The 19,121-nt window shown below is 44.3% G+C and overlaps 7 protein-coding genes across 7 annotated transcripts; 2 read left to right on the top strand and 5 right to left on the bottom strand.

Moving 5' to 3' along the window:
• Nucleotides 1-3,276: 3,276 nt before the first annotated feature.
• On the bottom strand, nucleotides 3,277-3,652 carry BX661DRAFT_182790 (uncharacterized protein; the record flags this gene model as incomplete). Its single annotated transcript, XM_051536060.1, has 2 exons — nucleotides 3,277-3,516; nucleotides 3,637-3,652. The coding sequence occupies 2 exons, from the start codon at nucleotides 3,650-3,652 to the stop codon at nucleotides 3,314-3,316; spliced, it is 219 nt and encodes a 72-aa protein (XP_051391792.1). The 3' UTR covers nucleotides 3,277-3,313.
• Nucleotides 3,653-4,380: 728 nt separating this feature from the next.
• On the top strand, nucleotides 4,381-7,015 carry BX661DRAFT_224657 (uncharacterized protein; the record flags this gene model as incomplete). Its single annotated transcript, XM_051538913.1, has 5 exons — nucleotides 4,381-4,637; nucleotides 4,789-5,510; nucleotides 6,489-6,693; nucleotides 6,735-6,904; nucleotides 6,935-7,015. The coding sequence occupies exons 1-5, from the start codon at nucleotides 4,598-4,600 to the stop codon at nucleotides 7,013-7,015; spliced, it is 1,218 nt and encodes a 405-aa protein (XP_051391791.1). The 5' UTR covers nucleotides 4,381-4,597.
• A 745-nt stretch (nucleotides 7,016-7,760) lies between these two features.
• BX661DRAFT_143234 (major facilitator superfamily domain-containing protein) lies at nucleotides 7,761-9,158 on the bottom strand (the record flags this gene model as incomplete). The annotated part of the gene is made up of 1 exon (XM_051532993.1): nucleotides 7,761-9,158. One exon carries the CDS (start codon nucleotides 9,156-9,158, stop codon nucleotides 7,761-7,763), a length of 1,398 nt encoding a protein of 465 aa, XP_051391790.1.
• A 101-nt stretch (nucleotides 9,159-9,259) lies between these two features.
• BX661DRAFT_182763 (adaptor-related protein complex 3 sigma 1 subunit) lies at nucleotides 9,260-10,018 on the bottom strand. Its single transcript, XM_051536058.1, has one exon. The coding sequence runs from the start codon at nucleotides 9,964-9,966 to the stop codon at nucleotides 9,469-9,471; it is 498 nt and encodes a 165-aa protein (XP_051391789.1). The 5' UTR covers nucleotides 9,967-10,018; the 3' UTR covers nucleotides 9,260-9,468.
• Nucleotides 10,019-11,909: 1,891 nt separating this feature from the next.
• BX661DRAFT_171134 (uncharacterized protein) lies at nucleotides 11,910-12,311 on the bottom strand (the record flags this gene model as incomplete). The annotated part of the gene is made up of 1 exon (XM_051533676.1): nucleotides 11,910-12,311. One exon carries the CDS (start codon nucleotides 12,309-12,311, stop codon nucleotides 11,910-11,912), a length of 402 nt encoding a protein of 133 aa, XP_051391788.1.
• A 537-nt stretch (nucleotides 12,312-12,848) lies between these two features.
• BX661DRAFT_182753 (root hair defective 3 GTP-binding protein) lies at nucleotides 12,849-15,998 on the top strand. Its single transcript, XM_051536057.1, has 3 exons — nucleotides 12,849-13,161; nucleotides 13,312-13,412; nucleotides 13,577-15,998. The coding sequence occupies exons 1-3, from the start codon at nucleotides 13,001-13,003 to the stop codon at nucleotides 15,832-15,834; spliced, it is 2,520 nt and encodes an 839-aa protein (XP_051391787.1). The 5' UTR covers nucleotides 12,849-13,000; the 3' UTR covers nucleotides 15,835-15,998.
• A 1-nt stretch (nucleotide 15,999) lies between these two features.
• On the bottom strand, nucleotides 16,000-17,867 carry BX661DRAFT_182750 (uncharacterized protein). The gene is made up of 2 exons (XM_051536056.1): nucleotides 17,649-17,867; nucleotides 16,000-17,468 (listed from the first exon to the last, which is right to left on the bottom strand). The coding sequence occupies exons 1-2, from the start codon at nucleotides 17,671-17,673 to the stop codon at nucleotides 16,057-16,059; spliced, it is 1,437 nt and encodes a 478-aa protein (XP_051391786.1). The 5' UTR covers nucleotides 17,674-17,867; the 3' UTR covers nucleotides 16,000-16,056.
• Between the last annotated feature and the right edge of the window lie 1,254 nt (nucleotides 17,868-19,121).

Here is a 19,121-nt window from a genome sequence, read left to right as displayed (position 1 = left end):
GCTCTCTTATCAACTAAACAGCAAATTAAGCACAACGCAGATTAAGCTGGACAAGTGCCCAACAGTTGTACATGTGTTTCTGTTTGATGGCTGTTGCACATGATCAGCCAAAACACAGACTAAATCAGCGGCTGCAAAAGTGCATGCAAATTGAAATTATGCAATTTATTATTCTAATATTATCTGATTTTTTCGAGCGATATTTACGAAATTCATTCTCTTGGCTTTCAGTCTAATTTTTGTAATTGTACTTTTCAATGGAAACTTTGGGGGTGTGTGTACACTGGTTTTATTTTCTGCCATGATGGATGGCAAAGACAAAAATTAGCACAATTAAAAGTAAAGTGCCATTTAAAAATCATCACCGCGCAAATTATAGCTGTTTAGAGCTCATAGAGCATCGAGTGCAAAATGTCGTTGGACGCTCGGAGATATTTGCAACTGGTTGTCATGTTGTGGGTTTGGTACATGCGCTACTCTTTCTAGCCATGCCCGTGTTGTGATTTTGTGAGGAGCCCATCCAGAAGCTGGCAATCCGGAGAAGGTACATGGGTAAACCCCACCCTCCTCCCATTCCGCTGCCTCTGATTTCAGGTCTTAGGCGTGTTACCAGCCGGATTCATATTGAACAAATGTTCTGTGGGCCCCCGTATATACCACGGTTACAGGTCTTATGGAATGGAACCGGCCCGATTTTTATTATAAGGGTGTTCTTTAGGTCCCCTTATATACCCAGACATCCCAGACATGACATTGATGAGACCAGTTGCAGATATCTTACCGAGTGTTTACTAGACACATTATTTTTTGTGATGTACAAATGAGCGTGGCTGTGGCAGACGGCGGATATAATATATGGGCCAATGTAGTGCAATGGATGGCGCTGGGCGAGAACTGTTGTATGTGTGCGATCCCCTCCCACAAAAGTTGTGTATTGTGAACTGATAATCCATGCTAAAGTCAAAGTTGATGCTGCTGTGTGTGTGCGTGTGTACTGTAGTCGTGATATCGTAATGTTAGGAAAATATGTGTGCGTATTAGAAAAAAGGTGGTAGTATTTTAGAGGAAGTGGTGGTTGTTGGGAGAGAGATAGGGAACCAAAAAATAGCTTGAAAACTGGGCGCTCCTTTTATATGAAATAAGACATGCAAATAGATGGAGAAAAGCAGTAAATAAGCCCTGCCAATTGAAAAAAGAGATGGAAAAATGAAAAACGCAGTGGGTTCTAAGGCTTGCCAGCCTGAAATATGTTTTTTACTCTTTCTGTGTACCAAGAGGCTTGCTTTGGGTAATGAAACCCTCCAAACCTGTCAAAAAATGGCATCGGCATAAGCGTCGGCGCGCACAACAGCATTGGCAGCAGCGGCAGCCAGGGAAAGAGTGGTGAATGAGAAGAGCTGCATGTTGAAAATGATGGTTGCTGGTAAATAAAATAAAGATGTTTGCAGTTGTGAGTAAAAAAGGAGCAAGAGTGTCTAAAGAACTACCAACTGAATATTCGAGAAACCATGTCTTATTTATACATGTCATTTTTAGCAATAATGGAAGCAGCATCCTGTACATGTCATTGCTGGAAATGATTCATCATTTTGTGAACATGCTTTTAAAGCACTGACATCCAATACTATTCAAACCAGTGTGTGAATTGACTCCAGATATGTCACAGTTAAGTATTGGTTGATGGTGATCAACTGATTAACCAGTGTTGGCTGTTTAGCCACACAAACAATAAGTCACCCAGTGACCAAAGCAATATGCTTTTCTACTCTTCACCTTTCACAGTGCATAGCACTTATTCATTAAATATACTTTGTCATTATAGTTTATCTACACGTTCATAGAACGTTCCTATATTCCAACATTAAGGCACATGGCGTTGTATGTTGTTATACTGAGATTAATTGATTATGCACGTGGCAATCAGAGCAATGATGATACGTTTTATTTAGTTTATTTATGTCATAACAAGAGCATATAAGGAATGGCTGTTGGGCAGCCAAGAATTGTTCTCCTTGGAAAAATAAATATCCTTTTTTGATTAATATTATTTGTAGCAAATACTAATTGTTTATGTTTCAAGTCTAGCCTCTTATCCAGGTTCTCTAAATATACATGTAAAATTTTGAAATAAAAGTTGCCCCCCAAAAAAATACATCATTGTTTGGCTTGCAAAAATGGCCGAATGCATGTTTGTATTTTTGGAAATATCAAAATCACTTTCACTTTATTTCACAGCATAAATTATGCAATGTTGGAATCAAAATGATGCAATGTTCACATTTTTCTTCAAGCACATGGAGATATATCTTGCTGCTATTTTTGGCAGTTTGGGCTTATTATATCGCCCAAATACAAGCCTCTTGGTGCAAAAACATGGGGAAATTATTTTAGGCTGGCGCAAAACGAAGAGCTTGCTGTATTTTCATTTTCCATCTCTTTTTCTAAATGGTAGGTCTGTTTCGGCTGCCTTTCTTGTTCATCCATTTGAATGCCGCATTCCATATAAATAGAGCGTCCACTTCCCAAGACATTTCTTTGGTTTCTCATTTCAACCACAATTTGTTACAACACCACTTACCAATTACACTTTACGCGCCATGTTCATATATGGAATATATCATCAGCGACCGCGGACACCACTTACTTTCTCTTGACTTTTCAATAACCAACCCTTTACTCGCAAAATCTACAGTCCACATTTTTACTTTCAAAACAACTTATGCCAAGGGATGTTCAAATACATCCATCGGCTTTCCACGTCATTCTCTTTTGTCATACAACCAGCCCTCATTTTCATATTTTGTATCCTCATTACCCACTCCTCCCTTTGCTGCTGACCACCCTCCTTGCTAATGTATTGCCTGAACAAAAAAACAAAAAAAGAACAAAAGATGAGTGTCCATGGGCCTTGAAACATTGTAAAATGTTCTTGGGGTTTTGTTAAATTTATTATTAAATACATGGCGGCACAGCAATCATTACAAGTCTGATCACCTTGTGATGTTGTAGATGCAACTCATGACAAAAAGAAAAAGAAAAACAGGCAATATAAAGGCATAGAGGTAGGGAGCTAAAAAGATAGGAAGTGTGATACAAGGAATTGCGGCTTGTCTCTGGCAATTGATTAATGAATCAATCGCTAGTTAATTCCCTACTTGGATATGCGGGAATTCATACGCACACATAAATACTAATGAATATGAACAGTGGAGGCTATTCATCCCTTAGCTTTCTTTTAGTTCATTTTTGTTCAAGATCGATTTTTAACGTAACGCCAGCCAATAGCCAAGTATCTGAAAGACAAGGCCGACGATCAGAAAGACGAGCTGGTTTCTGGCTTTGTCGAGCAGCTGACCCTATGTCTTTCCCAGGCAAATGACACTGGTATCCTGCACAGGGACATTTCGGCAGGGAATGTGTGCATCAAAAACGACAAGGTGTATGTCATTGACTGGAGCTGTGCCAAGGTCATTGGCTGGGGCACTGCTGAGGATGCTGCCAGGGACACTGGCCCAACTCAACCCAATCAAATTGATATTGCCAAGCAGTGGGGGTTCAATGCGACGACAGTGGGACAGGTGGAGGTGGCCAAGGACCCATTTACAGGGACGCCGCTTTTCATGGGAATTCCCATGCTCAGCAGCAGCCCCATCCGGGGAATCCTTGATGACCTGGAGAGTGTTATCTATGTTGTTATGGACGCAGTGCGCCCAGCTGGCACTAAGAGGGATGATGTTCAGAGGTTCAAATTTCTGGACAACCAAAGCCTGGCTTTGAGTCGGTACAGCATCATGATGGTTGAGGAAAAGTATCTGGAATTGTTTGGGATAGGAAATCCAGGGAAGATATTCAGGGATCTATTCCACTCAATCCGCCGGTTCTTGTTTGAACCAGGAAACCAGTACATTGGCCACCAGCTCTGGTGGGACAGTAAATTTAAACGACAGGCTAACTGGGATGCTGCTCCCAGGTTTATGCATCCCAAGGCGGTTGAGCTCCTCGAAGAGAATAATGGCCAGTTTAAGCGACCAGCTGAGGACGAGATCAATGCTGGACCATTCAAGAAGCTAGCACTTTAGGTTTTTTTTGTTTTTAATAAATCTTTTTACGACCCAAAAAATTAACTACAAAAGATAAAATTATACATTTTATTCATATTTTCTTCACGTTTAATAAATATTAAAACTCTTGACTGTCCCTCTTTTATTTACAGATTCACCAACCCACCGATCACCTTTCGCCGATCACTTTAACTGTAAACAACATCCTTTTAAACTTGCACATTGGTCAATTTTACTTGAACATGGTTGATTTCATCCATAATTTTCGATTTTTGCTATTTTGCCAAATGATTCCATTTTAACGTTTTTGTTTCCAATTGTTCCATTTTTATCATTTTTCCTTTCCTTTCCAATTCCAATTTCGCATTTTACTTTTTAGTATTTTTCACACACTTTCGATAATATTTTGCTAGCATAGACGATAGCTGGTACTACCTTGAAATTGGCGTCGGGGCAGAGCTCAGCACGTACCAGGTACTTTCTCATATTTAGGCCAATCGCAGTACGAGTTAGCTTTCTGCTACGCACACCAATAAATGAAACGACGGCAACACACCTGGTACGCTGGGACCAATGGTTCCAAAAGGGAGTGCGGACAATGAGACAGCGTTGTACATTCAGACGCTTGAAATGGCTAATCTCTTGGCATAATTGGCGCTGAATTCGGGCAACTTTAAGCTGCAGAGTGCTGCGTCTGGGCTGGTGCTCGATATGGCCATGCGGTGAGAGATCCTGCAGCTGATAGTCGCGCAGGCCCAGGGAAGTTCAACAGCAAAGGAGAAGGAGGGTCGATTGAGGACAGTTGTGTTGCTGCAGGTGCTAGTCATGATGCTGCAGCAGATCGGCAGGGTGGTTTGGGCCGGAGACATCGAGGCGCTGGTAGAGGCTATGTGCGCGCCCAGGGAGAAAGAAGTGGTGATGTGGGCAGCCACCACGCTGCTCGGGTTGCTAGACACATCAGACGCGGCAGTATCCAAGCGGCACATGCGGCAGGCAGGTGGCTGCAGGTTTCTTGAGGTGTTCAGCAAAACACTTCTGCAGTCAGCCAATATCTTGGCTCAAGGCAGCAGCAAGCAGAGGCAGAAATCAAACACCATGCTTGTGTTGGTATGTGCAGCCATGGCAAAGCAGTTTGCGTTGTGCACTGAGTACCACTGGGGGATGATCGACCTGGCGTTTCTGCCTGCATTGCTCGGTGTCGCACGCCAGCCAATGTCTGAGCTTGAGCTTTTGCGCATGCCGGTGGAGAGTCTCGTGCGGCTGTGTACTTTTCTCACAGCATATCGGCTGGCAGCAGCAGAGGAAAATGCAATGGAGATGGCAAATCCACAGATGGTGCAGCTGCTGAAGCTGGGCGCTGTCGATGTCATCACTGCGTGTGTCCGCCAGGATGACCAGGGCATGTCCCCATGGGGCATTGGGTTTCTGCATGAGTTCGTGTCGCGAATTGTCAGCAATGAGACAGCTATTTTTAAGCGTGTCAATATATTTTATTTCAATTATAACTAAACTGAAACCAAAAACGACTAGTTTTTTGCGTCCGCAAGGACTTATTATAAGCCTTGCGCGAAACAACAAATATTCGCCTAGGGGGTGATTGGCTACCTTCAATGATTACGTGACACAGTGCTTTTTTGGTACCACAGCCATGCATTTTTCACCACTCGAATGTCCTTTAAATTGCGACCTCTGAGCTTGTGAGATTTGGCTTTTCCCGCGCATTAAAAACATGTCGCTGGGCCTGGTATGGTACTGCTTCAAGTTGTTTCATCCCAATCTGCAAAATGTGGTACAACGTACGTTTTGGTTTGTGAGGTGGTGGTGCATTGTTCTGGTCAAATACGATTCTGCTGGGGTTGGCGTTCTTGTGCATTTTTTACACTTGGCAAATACGGGATTAATGCCATTCTTGACAAAGTATTCACTATTGGCAGTGCGCGGTTTGATGTTGAGGTTGGCGTGAATAATACCAGTTTTGCAGAAGATAAGAGTAATAAAATTGTCTTGACCAAAGTGCGAACGAACTTGGGCAGGTACTATCTGATCTCCAATGGTATACACTGTGACATCAATTATTACAATGTCACGTGACAATTTGCAATTGTGAAATTACGATTATTTGAAATTGTGATTGTATGATCACGATTTCTATTTTCATTGTCGATAGTGTTGAATAAATAAGCGGAGCTCTTTAAGCTCCCTTATAGTGGATTTCTGAAATATATATATTTAGTACGAGTAAGTTCTATTACAGCCAGCCAAGTTATCAGCAAGCTGGTAGCAGGACGCAAAGCAACATGGGACCGCTGTGTTCCTTTCGCACAATATGCGATGAACACCAAGATTTCTGCACGTCATGGTTTTACACCTTTCTTTGCCATGTTTGGGCGTAAGCCAAACATGCTTGCTGACCACACTGATAAAAAGCTGCTGGATGTGGAGGCAACCACTGAACAGATTGAGCAGTTATGTGAACGTGCACTCAGCATGCGAGGCACTCTCTTTATAACAGTGGCGCAGCACACAGCTGTCACTAATGACGAGCAAACTGCACGATTCAAGAACAGACACAAGGTAATGAAGTTTGAGGTTGGAACAGCAGTCCTTATCCGCGGCAAGCACATGCACAAACGTGAGGCCAAGCATACTGGTTCTTACCCATTGTCGCTGTAGTAGCACCTGGCACCTACAAGCTGGAGGACATGACATGTGAACCACTGCTGCGCAATTATATGACGTCACAGCTTATTCCGCTTGCGTCAGCGCCCGACTTTGATGAAACACATGTCGAGGTGTTAGCCATCACCAGGCACAAGAACACACGTGGTGGTATCCGCTACTTAGTTGACTGGCTTAATGGCGACAGCACCTAGGAGCCAACAAGCAACTTTGGATCACTGGATCTGATTCAGGAGTACTGGGACAAGATTAGCGACGAGTCTCGTAGGGAGTGATGTGGTGCCCAACACACATTCCAGGCTACTATCTTCTCTTTTTAAGAACCAAGATCGCCCTCATGGCCACTATACACATTTTTGTTATTGCTGGCTAACAACAAGGAACACCACGATGTTTACAGCGCTGCCCCCTTTTCCCAACTCCTTAAGTAATTTTTATGACTTGAATGTATTAATTTAGACCCACATTTTTATAGATCACGATAGGCTATTCCAGCCAAATATACAATCATTAATAAGTCACACAGTGACTAAACAAAGCAATATGTTCCTTACCTTTTTCCAGTGCATAGCATTTATATATTCAATACACTTTTATACGTAGCATTTTATCTCTACACGTTCACAGGACGTCTCTCCCAGAATTTCAACACAAGTGTGCGAAATCTCCAGTGCCGCTCACATGTAAATAACTATCATAACAAATGCTATGTTGATGTACCATAAAATTGCATAAATATATGCAGTTATCATTCTATAGCAAAAACAATTTCAATCATGAATGTCACGGTTTTGAAATCGATGGAATTGGATCAGGGCGTCGGACTGACGTCCCACATCTATCCTATAGATACATGCATGCTGATGGGTCTCGGCCCGGGTTTCTGGCCCTGTAAAGATGGCTCTGCTAAATGTTGTTGCACAGACTGAAGATATGCATTGTATTATAACCTTTATAAATTGTTCACAAAACACTCACCAACTAAAACAAATACAAATTAAAAGAATTGAAATATTATTTTCAGTATACAAAACGAAAAGCTTTTATGCTTTCAATTTCGATTTTGATTTTCATCTGTCTTTTCTGTTGGTCAAACTGACGATTTCTGAAACCCATGCTTATTCGCGTCACGATACATGCCAGAATCCCCAGGGTGAGAAGAGCCACATTCACTGTATGGCCGATTACAAACCTCGGCGCATCCCAGTTCAAAAATACATTTGCCGACACAAAACTTGCAGTAGCGCCCATAAATACAGTTAGTGTAGATGCCACCGTCGAGCTGGAAACGGTCTGCGAATTTGCTGTAATAACCCATCCCGGCAAAATGCCCAAGCCAGCAAACGATCCAGTACCAAGCAAACAGAGCCCAAAGACGCGCAAAGGCACATTAAGCGTGGCCAACATAAGTATACTGCCCAGGAGAGAGAGGCCCAAGGCTAGGCATGCGGCGAGCCAATGGCTCCGACACAAATTGACAGTTTTTCCGGCTAATAAAATAGCAACAGCACCGCAGAGGGATGGCAGGGCGCTCATTATCTGAGAATGCATGGGCGAGAATCCCAGCTCGTTGATAACTTCGGGTGCAAATACCGACAAAGTGTGACTCCCTGTGCAGACGGCAAAATTTGCAAATGTCATACACCACAGCTGCCAGTCCATCAGTGCCCGCTTTGTATCCCGCATTGATAGCTGCTCGGACCCGCCCAGGGTGCCCTCCCGGCGCTTGTATGCCACAATGAGTGACTTTTCGTCTTGAGACAGGAATGAGCACTTTTCTGGATGATCGTGAAGAATGTAGTAGCCAAGGGCAGACACGGGGACAGTTATGAGCCCTTCGAGAATAAACACCCACTGCCAGTGTTTTATTGTCGGATGGTCAATATGCGACAAGGCAAAAGCCAGAGGGCCAGAAAACACGTTGGCCAACGGAAAGCTCAAGTAGAAAAACCCGACGCGCGTAGTCAGCTTGCTTTTGGGGTAGAAAAACGACATTATAAGCAGAATACCCGCGGTGAATCCGCACTCAGCCATTCCCAAGAGCAGTCGCATAATGTAGAGTTGTGTTTTTGTTTTAATGACTCCCTGAAATGCACACACTATGCCCCAGAGTATTCCCAATGTAGGCAACACCACAGATGCGCCCAGGCGCTTGAGCAAAAAGTTGGAAAACATTTCGAGCGAAAGGTAACCAACCGTAAATAGCGTCGTAGCAATGTTGAAGTCATTCTTGACCATTCCAAGGTCTTTTTCTAGACCGACCACCTTGGCGACACCAATGGAGCCGCGGTCGCTTTGGCCTAAGATGCAAAGCACAATTGCGTATATAAGGATGTGAGTGTCAATTTTTCGACAATAACTGTCCAGCTTTTGGTCTGTCGAACTAAAGTGAGCTGAATCTGCCAAGTACTCCTTCATTGAAAAATGATCGGCAGCATTGGAGCCCCAGTCATGGTTGTTGGAGTTAATGCGCTCAATCTTTGATGACATTAAAATAATACAAAGAAAATTAAAAAACAATGGACAAGAGTGGGTGCGCGCTGTTGGTGCTTGTGGCTGAAAGCATAAAAGGGCAATAAAATACAGTTGTTTCATATTTGTAGTCTCATTATTTTCTTTGGCGTATTAGCCTTGATATCAAGAGCTAGTAATTGTGAATTAGCCGACCGTTTGATATACTATGTGTTTAAATCGAGTACGTGAGACAGTAAAATAAAAAACGTAACCGTCAAGTGAATCCACGTCTGAGCGCTCCAATGCCCAGCCTTGATCCTTCTTGCACAGGCTTGGCCATCCGCTTAGCCTCGGTTACCGCCCTCGAAATCTCCTTCAAATTGGTCTCCACTACCATCCCGGCCGACACAACCTCGGCCAAAACATAGTGTATCTCATCGAAATGGAAAATCAAGTCCAGCTCGCACACATTCTCAAAAACCCTATCCAGGGCCTCCACAAACACCTGTATCAAATCCAGTATTCCCAGCTCGCTTTCGGAAGAGTCGACAAGAAAAACGAAAAAGAGTGTGGCGTAGTGCCGATAAATTATGCGCGCGCCATTGACTGATTGGCTTGATTCAAGAAAATTGCACAGGGTGTCGGGGCGTTTGGACACGAGGGTATGGATTTCGCGCACGAGGGTCTGTTGAATGGACGCGTCCAAAGGCTCATAGAATTTAACAAGGCGCGGTTTTCCTAGCTGGTTAAATATAAGTACAGACTGGATCATATCTTTTGTAGGTTTGACGTTGTTGATAATATTAAAAAATGAATGGAAAAAAGTAAAGTTTGCAGGTGGCGTTTTGTTAATTTTTCGAATAAAAATGAATATAATATTAATCCAAAAACAAGCAATAGTATGGGCATGGCCGTGTCATATAAAGGAGGGACAATGCAATAATATGGTGTCGAGCAAAACGATTCAAAATGAGTGCTGCTGAGCGTTGTTTGCACATGTGTCTATTAATTATTCTCAAGACACAGTCAGTTGTCAGTGTATGTGTGTCATTTAATTTTTGTAAGCTAATTGGAGTTATATACATTCTCGCATTTATTGCAAGCAAGCATGGATAACGTCTTTCGCAGTAAATCTGTGCACATCAATTTTCTTTAAGCAGCTTCTTTTGCTAATAATTTTTTACACATGTATTGTCAATTAATAAAAATATTAGTGTGCGCACATTTTATGGCCAAAAAACGAGTGCACCCAATCAATGCATGCCGCTATTTGTTCAATCCGCATGTGTTGCCAAAAATTGGTCATTTGATATGTCACATTAATTGTATAAACATTTTGATGGACATAGCAACGTATGCGGTGGGTCATAGTAAGTGAGCGTAAGTATAGCCCTTGACATAACCGTTGAAATATAATTTATTGCGCAATTTTGCCAAGTAATGTTCACTTTATTATTCACACCCATTATTAAAATTATTTTATGTATGTGCAGTTTTAGTAGATAAATAAATGCACACCCTAAAATAATGAGTTTTTAATGGATAAAACCATTGAAACAAACCTTGGCAAGGCAGGATTAAACAGCAAATTTTGCGTAAAATAGCACAATATATTGGTTTTTGTAGGTTCATACTTTTTATTACCACGTAAAAAAATAAAGCTCGCCATTGTTACGCAGCCCGAGGATATGGAGGTAGACGCTGAGGGCGAAAATCATGAGACAGATTCTCGTCAGCTCACAGATGGATCTGATATGGACCAAATCACAGGGGATCAAATTAGGCGCCACAATTGACATCCGGACATACTGCCTGTCCCGAAATGGATTTGCTGGGCGCAAGAATACAGACATGCCAATTATGCCATATCAGGGACCCCGGTTACTTTCATAAGGACCAGTTCTTGCGAACGGAGCACATAATTGCCAGTGAGTGCCACAAAGACAAGGAGATATATATATAAGGCGAGGCCGGCGACAATAGCACTTTAGAAACACTAGTAATAAAAATCTTTATAATTACATACCCATCTTCTAACACTATTACAGTAGTGCTCCCCACCCCCCTCTTACATAACAAAAGTCTGATTTTATTTTTTTGTTTTACAAGAATGTTTATATGAAAAAGGGGAACTGAACATGTTGGCATAGAAATGATTCATTAACATATAATTAAAGCATGCACGATTATATGCATGAGAATGTACATTAAATGAACAAAACAAAGCATCACTTAGGAAATAAAGAAAAATACAAAGACTAAAATTTCTTAGAAATTCTTGGTATTGAAAATGTGCAGAAAATATGCAGAAAATGAATGGAAAAGTATAGGCGTTTAATATTTCAGCGAGATGACTATAGGCAATACGTCATTCGGAGGCCGCTACTTTTATTTGTCACATTATTTTGGGACTACCACTGTATCCAGACATGTGGTTGAATTATTATTGTAGAAATGATGAAATAAAGAAAGCCAAGAGTGCGACTGCATAATAAAAGCATAATAAGCAAAATTAAAATTCCATTTATTTTCAACCGTGCCAGGCATGTAGTTGTGCACCAATAAACTATTCCCAATGAGTCAGTGGCTCGGCAATATTTTATCAGCATTGGATTCAAGTTGAATGGCTCTTTTGTTATCAAAATAAATGTACTTATTTTGTTTGTTCTCAGCAGATGTGATGTCCAGCAGCAAATATAATTGGTATATTGAAAATTAAGAATAAAGAAATGAGATAGAACTGGTCCATTCACTTGCAATAGAGCAATCTTTTTTGTTGTCAGACACCGACATAATAATGTGGGCCAATGCTTTCAGGTAGTTGTCGTAAGCAACTTGAAGACGATATTCTATAGAGGCAAATGCAAAGCCAGGACAAAGGACAGCAAGAACGACAGCGTTCTTTGTAGTGCTGCAGACCTCACCATCATGTTGGCCCAGCAAGTTCCAATTCCTCAGGTTCCTGTTGAGCGGATAATACTTTGTGAGCATTTGACCAACGTAGCGGACGAAGCCTGTCTCTGATTCAGGCAAGATATTGATCGTGCTCAACTCGCAGTGTAACTCCTCCAGAAGCAGCAGAACCGTGGCCAATTCGAGCAGTTCATCAAAAGTCATATAATTACGGATATTCAGCTCACGAAGCCCAGCAAAACAGTTCAGTGATGTTTTATTGCAATGAATATCAGCGTCAATAAAAGTTTCCAAATGAAACACCTTTAGATCTGGGAAGACTCGATGGATAAGCTGGAAGAAATCGACAGGCAGATTGAATGCCTCGTCTGGAAAACAGACGGTAGTCGGTAAAGTTTACGCGATAAAAAAAACTGACGAACTTTGCACTTGCAAATCTGCGGCGAATACATAAAGCAATGGTGACAATAAATTTGGCACATGCCACACCAGCATGGCGCATCTTTTTTCTTCATAAATAAACTACAAGCAAGCGAAGGAAAATAGATCATAAATACACTGCGAACAAGCGCTGTCATTAATAAGCCCCCATTCTAATCGCCCCCGGCTATGTAAAACCACCCGAAAAAGTAATAGAAAAAAGACACCTTGCATAGGAAAATGAAGATGAAAATGAAAATTGAAGGGGGTGTTGAAAAAAAGCAAGGTAAGCAGTGACGCTTCGCTGGTTTCTCAATCCTGTTTCCACTTTTCCCTAGTTTTTTTGTTTTCCCTCTTTTTATTTTTTGAACCTTAATGTTTTTCTCTCTCTTTCTCTCCTCGCTTCCAAACATTTTTTAAATTATAAACTCATCCCGCTGAACTACCTAAATAAAAATAAATCCTTTATTCAAATGTCAACCAGGGGCAGCTACGGGCAGCAGGTGCCAGACCTTACGCGCCGGAGCAACGGTTCTCAGGGCATTGTTCCAAGCAGACAGAGCGCGACAAATCTGGTTCGCGAACGACACGAATTCACTCGGCTGCAGCTGATTGACGATGAGCAAAACTTTTCGTAAGTTGTACATGTATACTAGGGAAAAACAAGTATATTACTATTGGAGGTTTACTGCTTTAGTGTGGCCATTTCACAATTCATTTTTGGAACAACAGACTCAAACATGTCTTAAATTTCATTGTTGCTGCTGTTTTTTTTCTGAATTAGAGAAGAGTTGCCAAATTATATGCAGAACAAATGGGGTCTGGAGGATAGCGGGTTCAACTACGATGTGGTCGCGGTGTTTGGATCGCAGAGCACAGGCAAAAGTAAGTCTTTACACCTATTTTTCTACATGGAATCAAAAAGAGAGATAGGGATCGCCACGACTGGTCATGAGTTTGGGCGTGCGACGTGTCATGCCGTGCCATGTTTGTTTTTATATTCTGGTCACTCAACGGCAGCATCACTCATTTTTTTATCTTTTGCTTAGGCACGCTGCTGAATCGGCTGTTTGGCACGCGATTCGACGTGATGAACGAGGGGCAGCGGAAGCAAACAACACGGGGAATCTGGGCAGACCGCGGTACAGACGGCATGCCTATCCTCATTCTGGACGTAGAGGGCACTGACGGGCGCGAACGCGGCGAGAACCAGGACTTTGAGCGCAAGAGTGCGCTGTTCTCGCTGGCGATCAGCGAGGTGCTGATAGTTAACATGTGGGAGACGATGGTCGGGCTGTACAACGGCGCCAACATGGGCCTGCTGAAGACCGTAATGGAGGTTAACCTGCAACTGTTTGGCGGAAATCGCAACAGTAAAACGCTGCTGTACTTTGTCATTCGCGACCACGTCAGCTCGACACCGCTGAGCAGCCTGGCGGACACGCTGAACATCGACCTGCAACGAATCTGGGACGGGCTGAGCAGGCCTGACGGCCTGGAAAATGCGCAGCTGAGCGACTACTTTGACGTTCGGTTCACATCGCTGTCGCACAAGATGCTGCAACCAGAGAACTTTGAGCGCCAGGCGCTGGATCTTCGGCGCCAGTTTACGGACAAGAAGAGCGATGACTACGTGTTCCAACCGGCGTACAAGCGGCGGGTGCCCGCAGATGGGTTCCCGAGGTACGCGCAGGCCGTGTGGGAGAAGGTTGTGAGCAACAAGGACCTTGATCTGCCGACGCAGCAGGAGCTGCTGGCGCAGTACCGGTGCGACGAGATTGCCGCCATGGCTATTGGCCCATTCCGCGAGGCCGTTGAGTTGCTCAGGCCGCGGGTGCAGCGTGGGCAGATTGTTGACGAGCTCGGCGACGTGTCACGCAAGGCGCGTACACAGGCCATTGGTGCGTTCGACGAGCAGGCTGCGCGGTACCACTCGGAGGTGTACCAGAAGAAGCGCGCCGCGTTCGTGCAGACGCTGGATAGTGAGCTGCACGCGATGTTCCTGAACCAGGTCAAGAACGCGCTGACGCTGGCGGCCGAGACCTTTTCCAGCCAGGGCTTCCGCGCGCTGGAGGAGGGCGCTAACGAGGGTCGCGGGTTTAACGAGACCGTTGGCGCTGTGCGGGTCCATATGGAGGAGCAGTTCATAGCGACAGTCAGGGCACTTGCCGTGCCCGGCGTGTCGTGGTCGTTCGAGACCGAGATCGAGCAGCTCGAGGCGCAGCTCGAGGCAATTATGGCGAAGTTGCGCAAGGCTGAAATGGAGCGCGTACTGGAGCGGCTGCGGCGCGACGCGCGCGATGCTGTGACTGAGTCCGTTGCGGAGCACCTTGGCAACCCGGACGATGGCATGTGGGCGGGTGTCATGGCAGGCTTCGACGCAGCCTGTGTGCAGGCCGACTCACAGCTGATCAAGCGCATGGACGCGGCTGGCGTCGAGCCCCAGGCGCGGTCGGCGCTCGGGCGCAAGCTGCACCAGTTGCTGTGGGACGATACTGCCGATGTGTTGCGCGAGGAGGTGGCCGACCAGATGGTGCTGCTCAAGCTGCGGACGGCGCTGGAGGACCGGTTCCGCTACGATGCAGCGGGGCTTCCGCGTGTGTGGCGGCCAACCGATGACATTGACGCGGAATTTGCCACGGCGCGCTCGGCTGCTCAGGCGCTGCTTCCCAAGTTTAGCAAGGTGGACATCAGTGGCAGCATCAAGCTGCGCCGGCCTGCGGACTTTTTCCCGGCCGGATACGACTTTGCGCGCACCCTGGTTCTTATTTCACCAGCGCGGGCGCGTGAAGTGGGCAAGCGGTTTGGGCGCGAGGCCGATGCGCTGTATTTGGAGGCCAAGCGGGCAATGGTAACGACACAGAACCAGGTGCCCATGTGGGTGATTGCGTTGCTTGTCATGCTGGGATGGAACGAGGCAATGACTGTGCTGTTCAACCCGATTTATTTGATTCTCGTTTGCTTGATTGGCGGCGCAGCCTTCGTTGTGCATAATTTGGGCATGTGGGGCCCTCTTTTGCGCACCGTCAATGGGCTTGCTGGGATGGCCAACGACCATGTACACCATTTGCTCGTTGAGGCTGTCAATCGCACTGAGCCTGGGCGCCCTGGAGCCAAGGCTTCTACCGTTGGGAGCGGCAGTGACAATCTGCTAGCTAGGAAGAGCAGCAGTGTGCGCATCTCCGAGAATATTGAGCTGGAGCCGCTCGGCGAAGGCAATATGGCGCCGTCTTCGGCTGGGTTGACCGATACTGATAACAGCAGCCGGTACGTATCGCGGAGTAACAGTGGTTTTATTTCATCCTGAATTCTCTCTCCTTTTTCTTATATTCACCCTCTATTATATTCTTTTCATATTTATACATACATACACACGCATGCAAATTATATCATTCATCGAGGAAAAAAGTATACATGTCGCGGGATATGCCATTGCCAAGCGTAAATGTGTGGCATAAATAACTTTAGCAAAAAAATTAATGAATAATTTATAAAAGATAATACCAAAAATAAAAAATAACATGGATAACTAATCTTCAATATCCAAATCAATGGTGCCGGCACTGCTCATCGCCCGAGTGCCGTTTATCGCTGCGGCCACCGACGGCAATGCAGGGAGTCCGAGCCTTTTTTGAATATCAAACTGAAGGCGGTGTCTGCGAGCCTGCCAATAATTGCCCCATCCGAGACCCACATGCGCCGATGCCGAAATGATATTCCCAAACCCACCCGGTGAAAGCCGCGTCGGGGACACCGGCAGGGCTAACTTGGAAAAGCTGCTCGTGCGAGGCCGCACTCTCGACCGATGTCTATCCGTAGATGTGCCGATGACCGACGCCGCCTTTCTGCCACCGCCACCACCAATGGTGCCAACGACACCACCGCCAAGTGTAAGGCCTACGACTACTGAGGGCGGGTGATGGTCTGGAGACATGGTCAGTGGGGGCGATGGCGGGAATCCCATTGCCACTGAAACTTTGCGTTGTTGCTGCTGATGCTGTAGTTGTTGTTGATGCTGATGCTGATGCTGATGATTTTGATTTTGATGCTGCATGGGAGGAGGACTAGTATCTGTTGCAAAAATATCGCCCAAACTTTCGCCGCCGCGACGGCCAACCGATGAAATCGCAAAGTCAGCACGACTAGGGCCCCGCAGTCTATTCCGCAAAGTGCCGGTCGCCGTATTATAATTCGACGGCAGCTGTGACTCAATGACCGCCTGGCTATCCCCAAGGATCCTAATAGCCTGCTCATGCTCATTCAGCATTGAATTGTACTCAACAATAATGGATCTCAGCGACTGCTCAATGTCACCTTGTCTTTGGGCTATCGCCTCGGTCTGCATAACAGTGTCCTCGTGCGCAGCGCCCAGTGCCTGCAGTTCGCTCCGGACCTCCCCCATATGCCTCCCGGTATCAGTCACGGCAGCCCTCAGGCGATTCTCACCGACCTCACGTTCTTCGGAAACCTCGGAGACGCGAAAGCCCAGATGCTCCGCCACATCTTCCAGCGCACCCATTCTCCTGGCCAACACCCCGAGCTCGCCCTTTGCTCCTCTCGAAACACCAAGATCCTCGATTTGCCTAATCAGCATCTCCATGTCCTCGCGGATCCTCTCCACGGAACCCTCCAATGTGTCTACTTTTTGTTCCGACGCCCACCTGGATCCACCTCTTTCGGATTTAGTCTGCAGCTCGTGAAGTGCTGCTTTCACCTGATCAACCCGGAGAGACTGCTGTTGCATCCATCGGCGGTCGCGCTCTATTAAGGAAATGCGCTGTTGGAGGTCTTTGTGATCCTGTTGGAGGTCTTGGACCTGTATATGAAGGGTTTGGTTTTGATGTGCAAGGTCGAGTCCCATTTGCGCTGCTGACTGTAGACTTTGTGTTGTTTGTCGCAGATATGCGCGGAGAACTTCAATGTCTGTGATGGAATCAATAGCTATGTTGAAAAATGTGTTTTTTTGTGAATATAGTATAATATAGTGTGGTGTGGCGTGACATGTTATTTTTTGATTTGTTTAGTGAATTTATATATTTGCTTATTGAGAGGTATAGTGCTACTTTACGTCGAATGACAAGACGAAAAACGATCTTTTTTATAGTTTAAAGTTTTACTTACTTGAAGTAGAGTGCTCGGCATTCATATTTTATTTTTTGTATTTTTTGTATTGCAATGACGGCGATTATAATGATGACGGTGAGAATAATAAATAAATAAAATTAGGCAAGAGGAAAAAGAAAAAGAATAAAGTACAGAAAAGAGATTTATTATATCAATTAACAAAATAATTTTGAAGAAAGAAGAAATAAAGTAAGAAAGAAAGAAAGCAAGCAAGCAAGTGGTTTGCTCAAGACAAATAACAATGCAATTGTTTTTTCATTACGTCTATTGTTGGGTGGGTAGATTTGGTTGGGCCGTTTTTTTGTTAATAACAAACAGGAATACAAGCACGTGCTTGTTTTGTTTTGTTTTGTTTTGCCTTTTGATCAAAGAGTTGCTTGGAATCACACGGGATCAAATCAGACACTAATATTTTAAACTTGCTGGTCTGTGTACCTGTTCCCCCCCCCTCCCCCGGTTTTTTCCCGGTCTTTTTTGTTATTTGTTTGCTGGTGTTTGCTTGTTTGTAAAATAAAAATGTAAAATAAAGCCGAGTTGCAACCGGAGGCCATCAAGCCTTCTTTTTTCCGATGTATCACGCTAATGCTGATGTAGATCTCACTTTTTCTTCTTTTGTTGTTGTTTGGGCGAATGATCAAAAAAGAAAAGGGAAAAAAAGCGTCTGGGCGCAGCTTGATTTTTTCTTTCATAAATGTATGAGCGGCATTATCTTCCCCCCTATTCCTTATTGCTTATGCCAAGCCAAAGCGTGGAAAAGTCGTTTTTCCAAACAAAAAAAATTCAATCATATCGCATGGTAAAATAAAAAAATTGCTCAAACCCGTCCATACAAACGTGTGCGGATTCTTTTTGTTTTATGCATTCTATTTTCTTTTGTGGATTATTAATGATATGCGGTCCAAAGATTTCTTTTGAATAGAATACAAATATTCACAACAAAATAGTAATTCTGAAGAGGGGAGGCAATTCTTCTTTTTCTTCTTGGAAACAGTCTCGTTTGGATCTTGGCATTGTTCTATCAAATCTGTTTATAACGAGGCCACGAAAAAAAAGCACCATAAAAAATACCTTTTAGGAAAACAATATATTCTGGAACGCATTATTTTTATTCTTTTGGCACACCCCTTTTTACACTCTTTACTCACTCCTCCCCCTCCCTTTTTACGCATATTTTTAATATTTTTTACTCTTAGATATATTTTAAGCAGGGGTTTGCCTCCTTGAGTCTAATTATAACAATAATGTCGTCGTCACCCAAAGCAGAGGCAGACAACATTAGTACCCAGCACCCTGTAAAAGCATCATCATTATCATCGTCATCATCATCATCATTAGCAGCAGCAGAAACATCAGAAATAAATGAGCCAGTCAGTCGCATACCTTCGGGAATCAATTTCCCAGGAGCCTTCACCACACAACCCCCACCACATAGACGAGAAGACACTGGAGAATTAGAAAGCGCCACAGCAA

The sequence above is a fragment of the Kickxella alabastrina genome (genome assembly GCF_025024165.1).
Source record: "Kickxella alabastrina strain RSA 675 chromosome Unknown BX661scaffold_11, whole genome shotgun sequence".
Classification (NCBI taxonomy): domain Eukaryota; kingdom Fungi; phylum Kickxellomycota; class Kickxellomycetes; order Kickxellales; family Kickxellaceae; genus Kickxella; species Kickxella alabastrina.
This window is presented reverse-complemented; position numbering and strand designations above follow the sequence as displayed.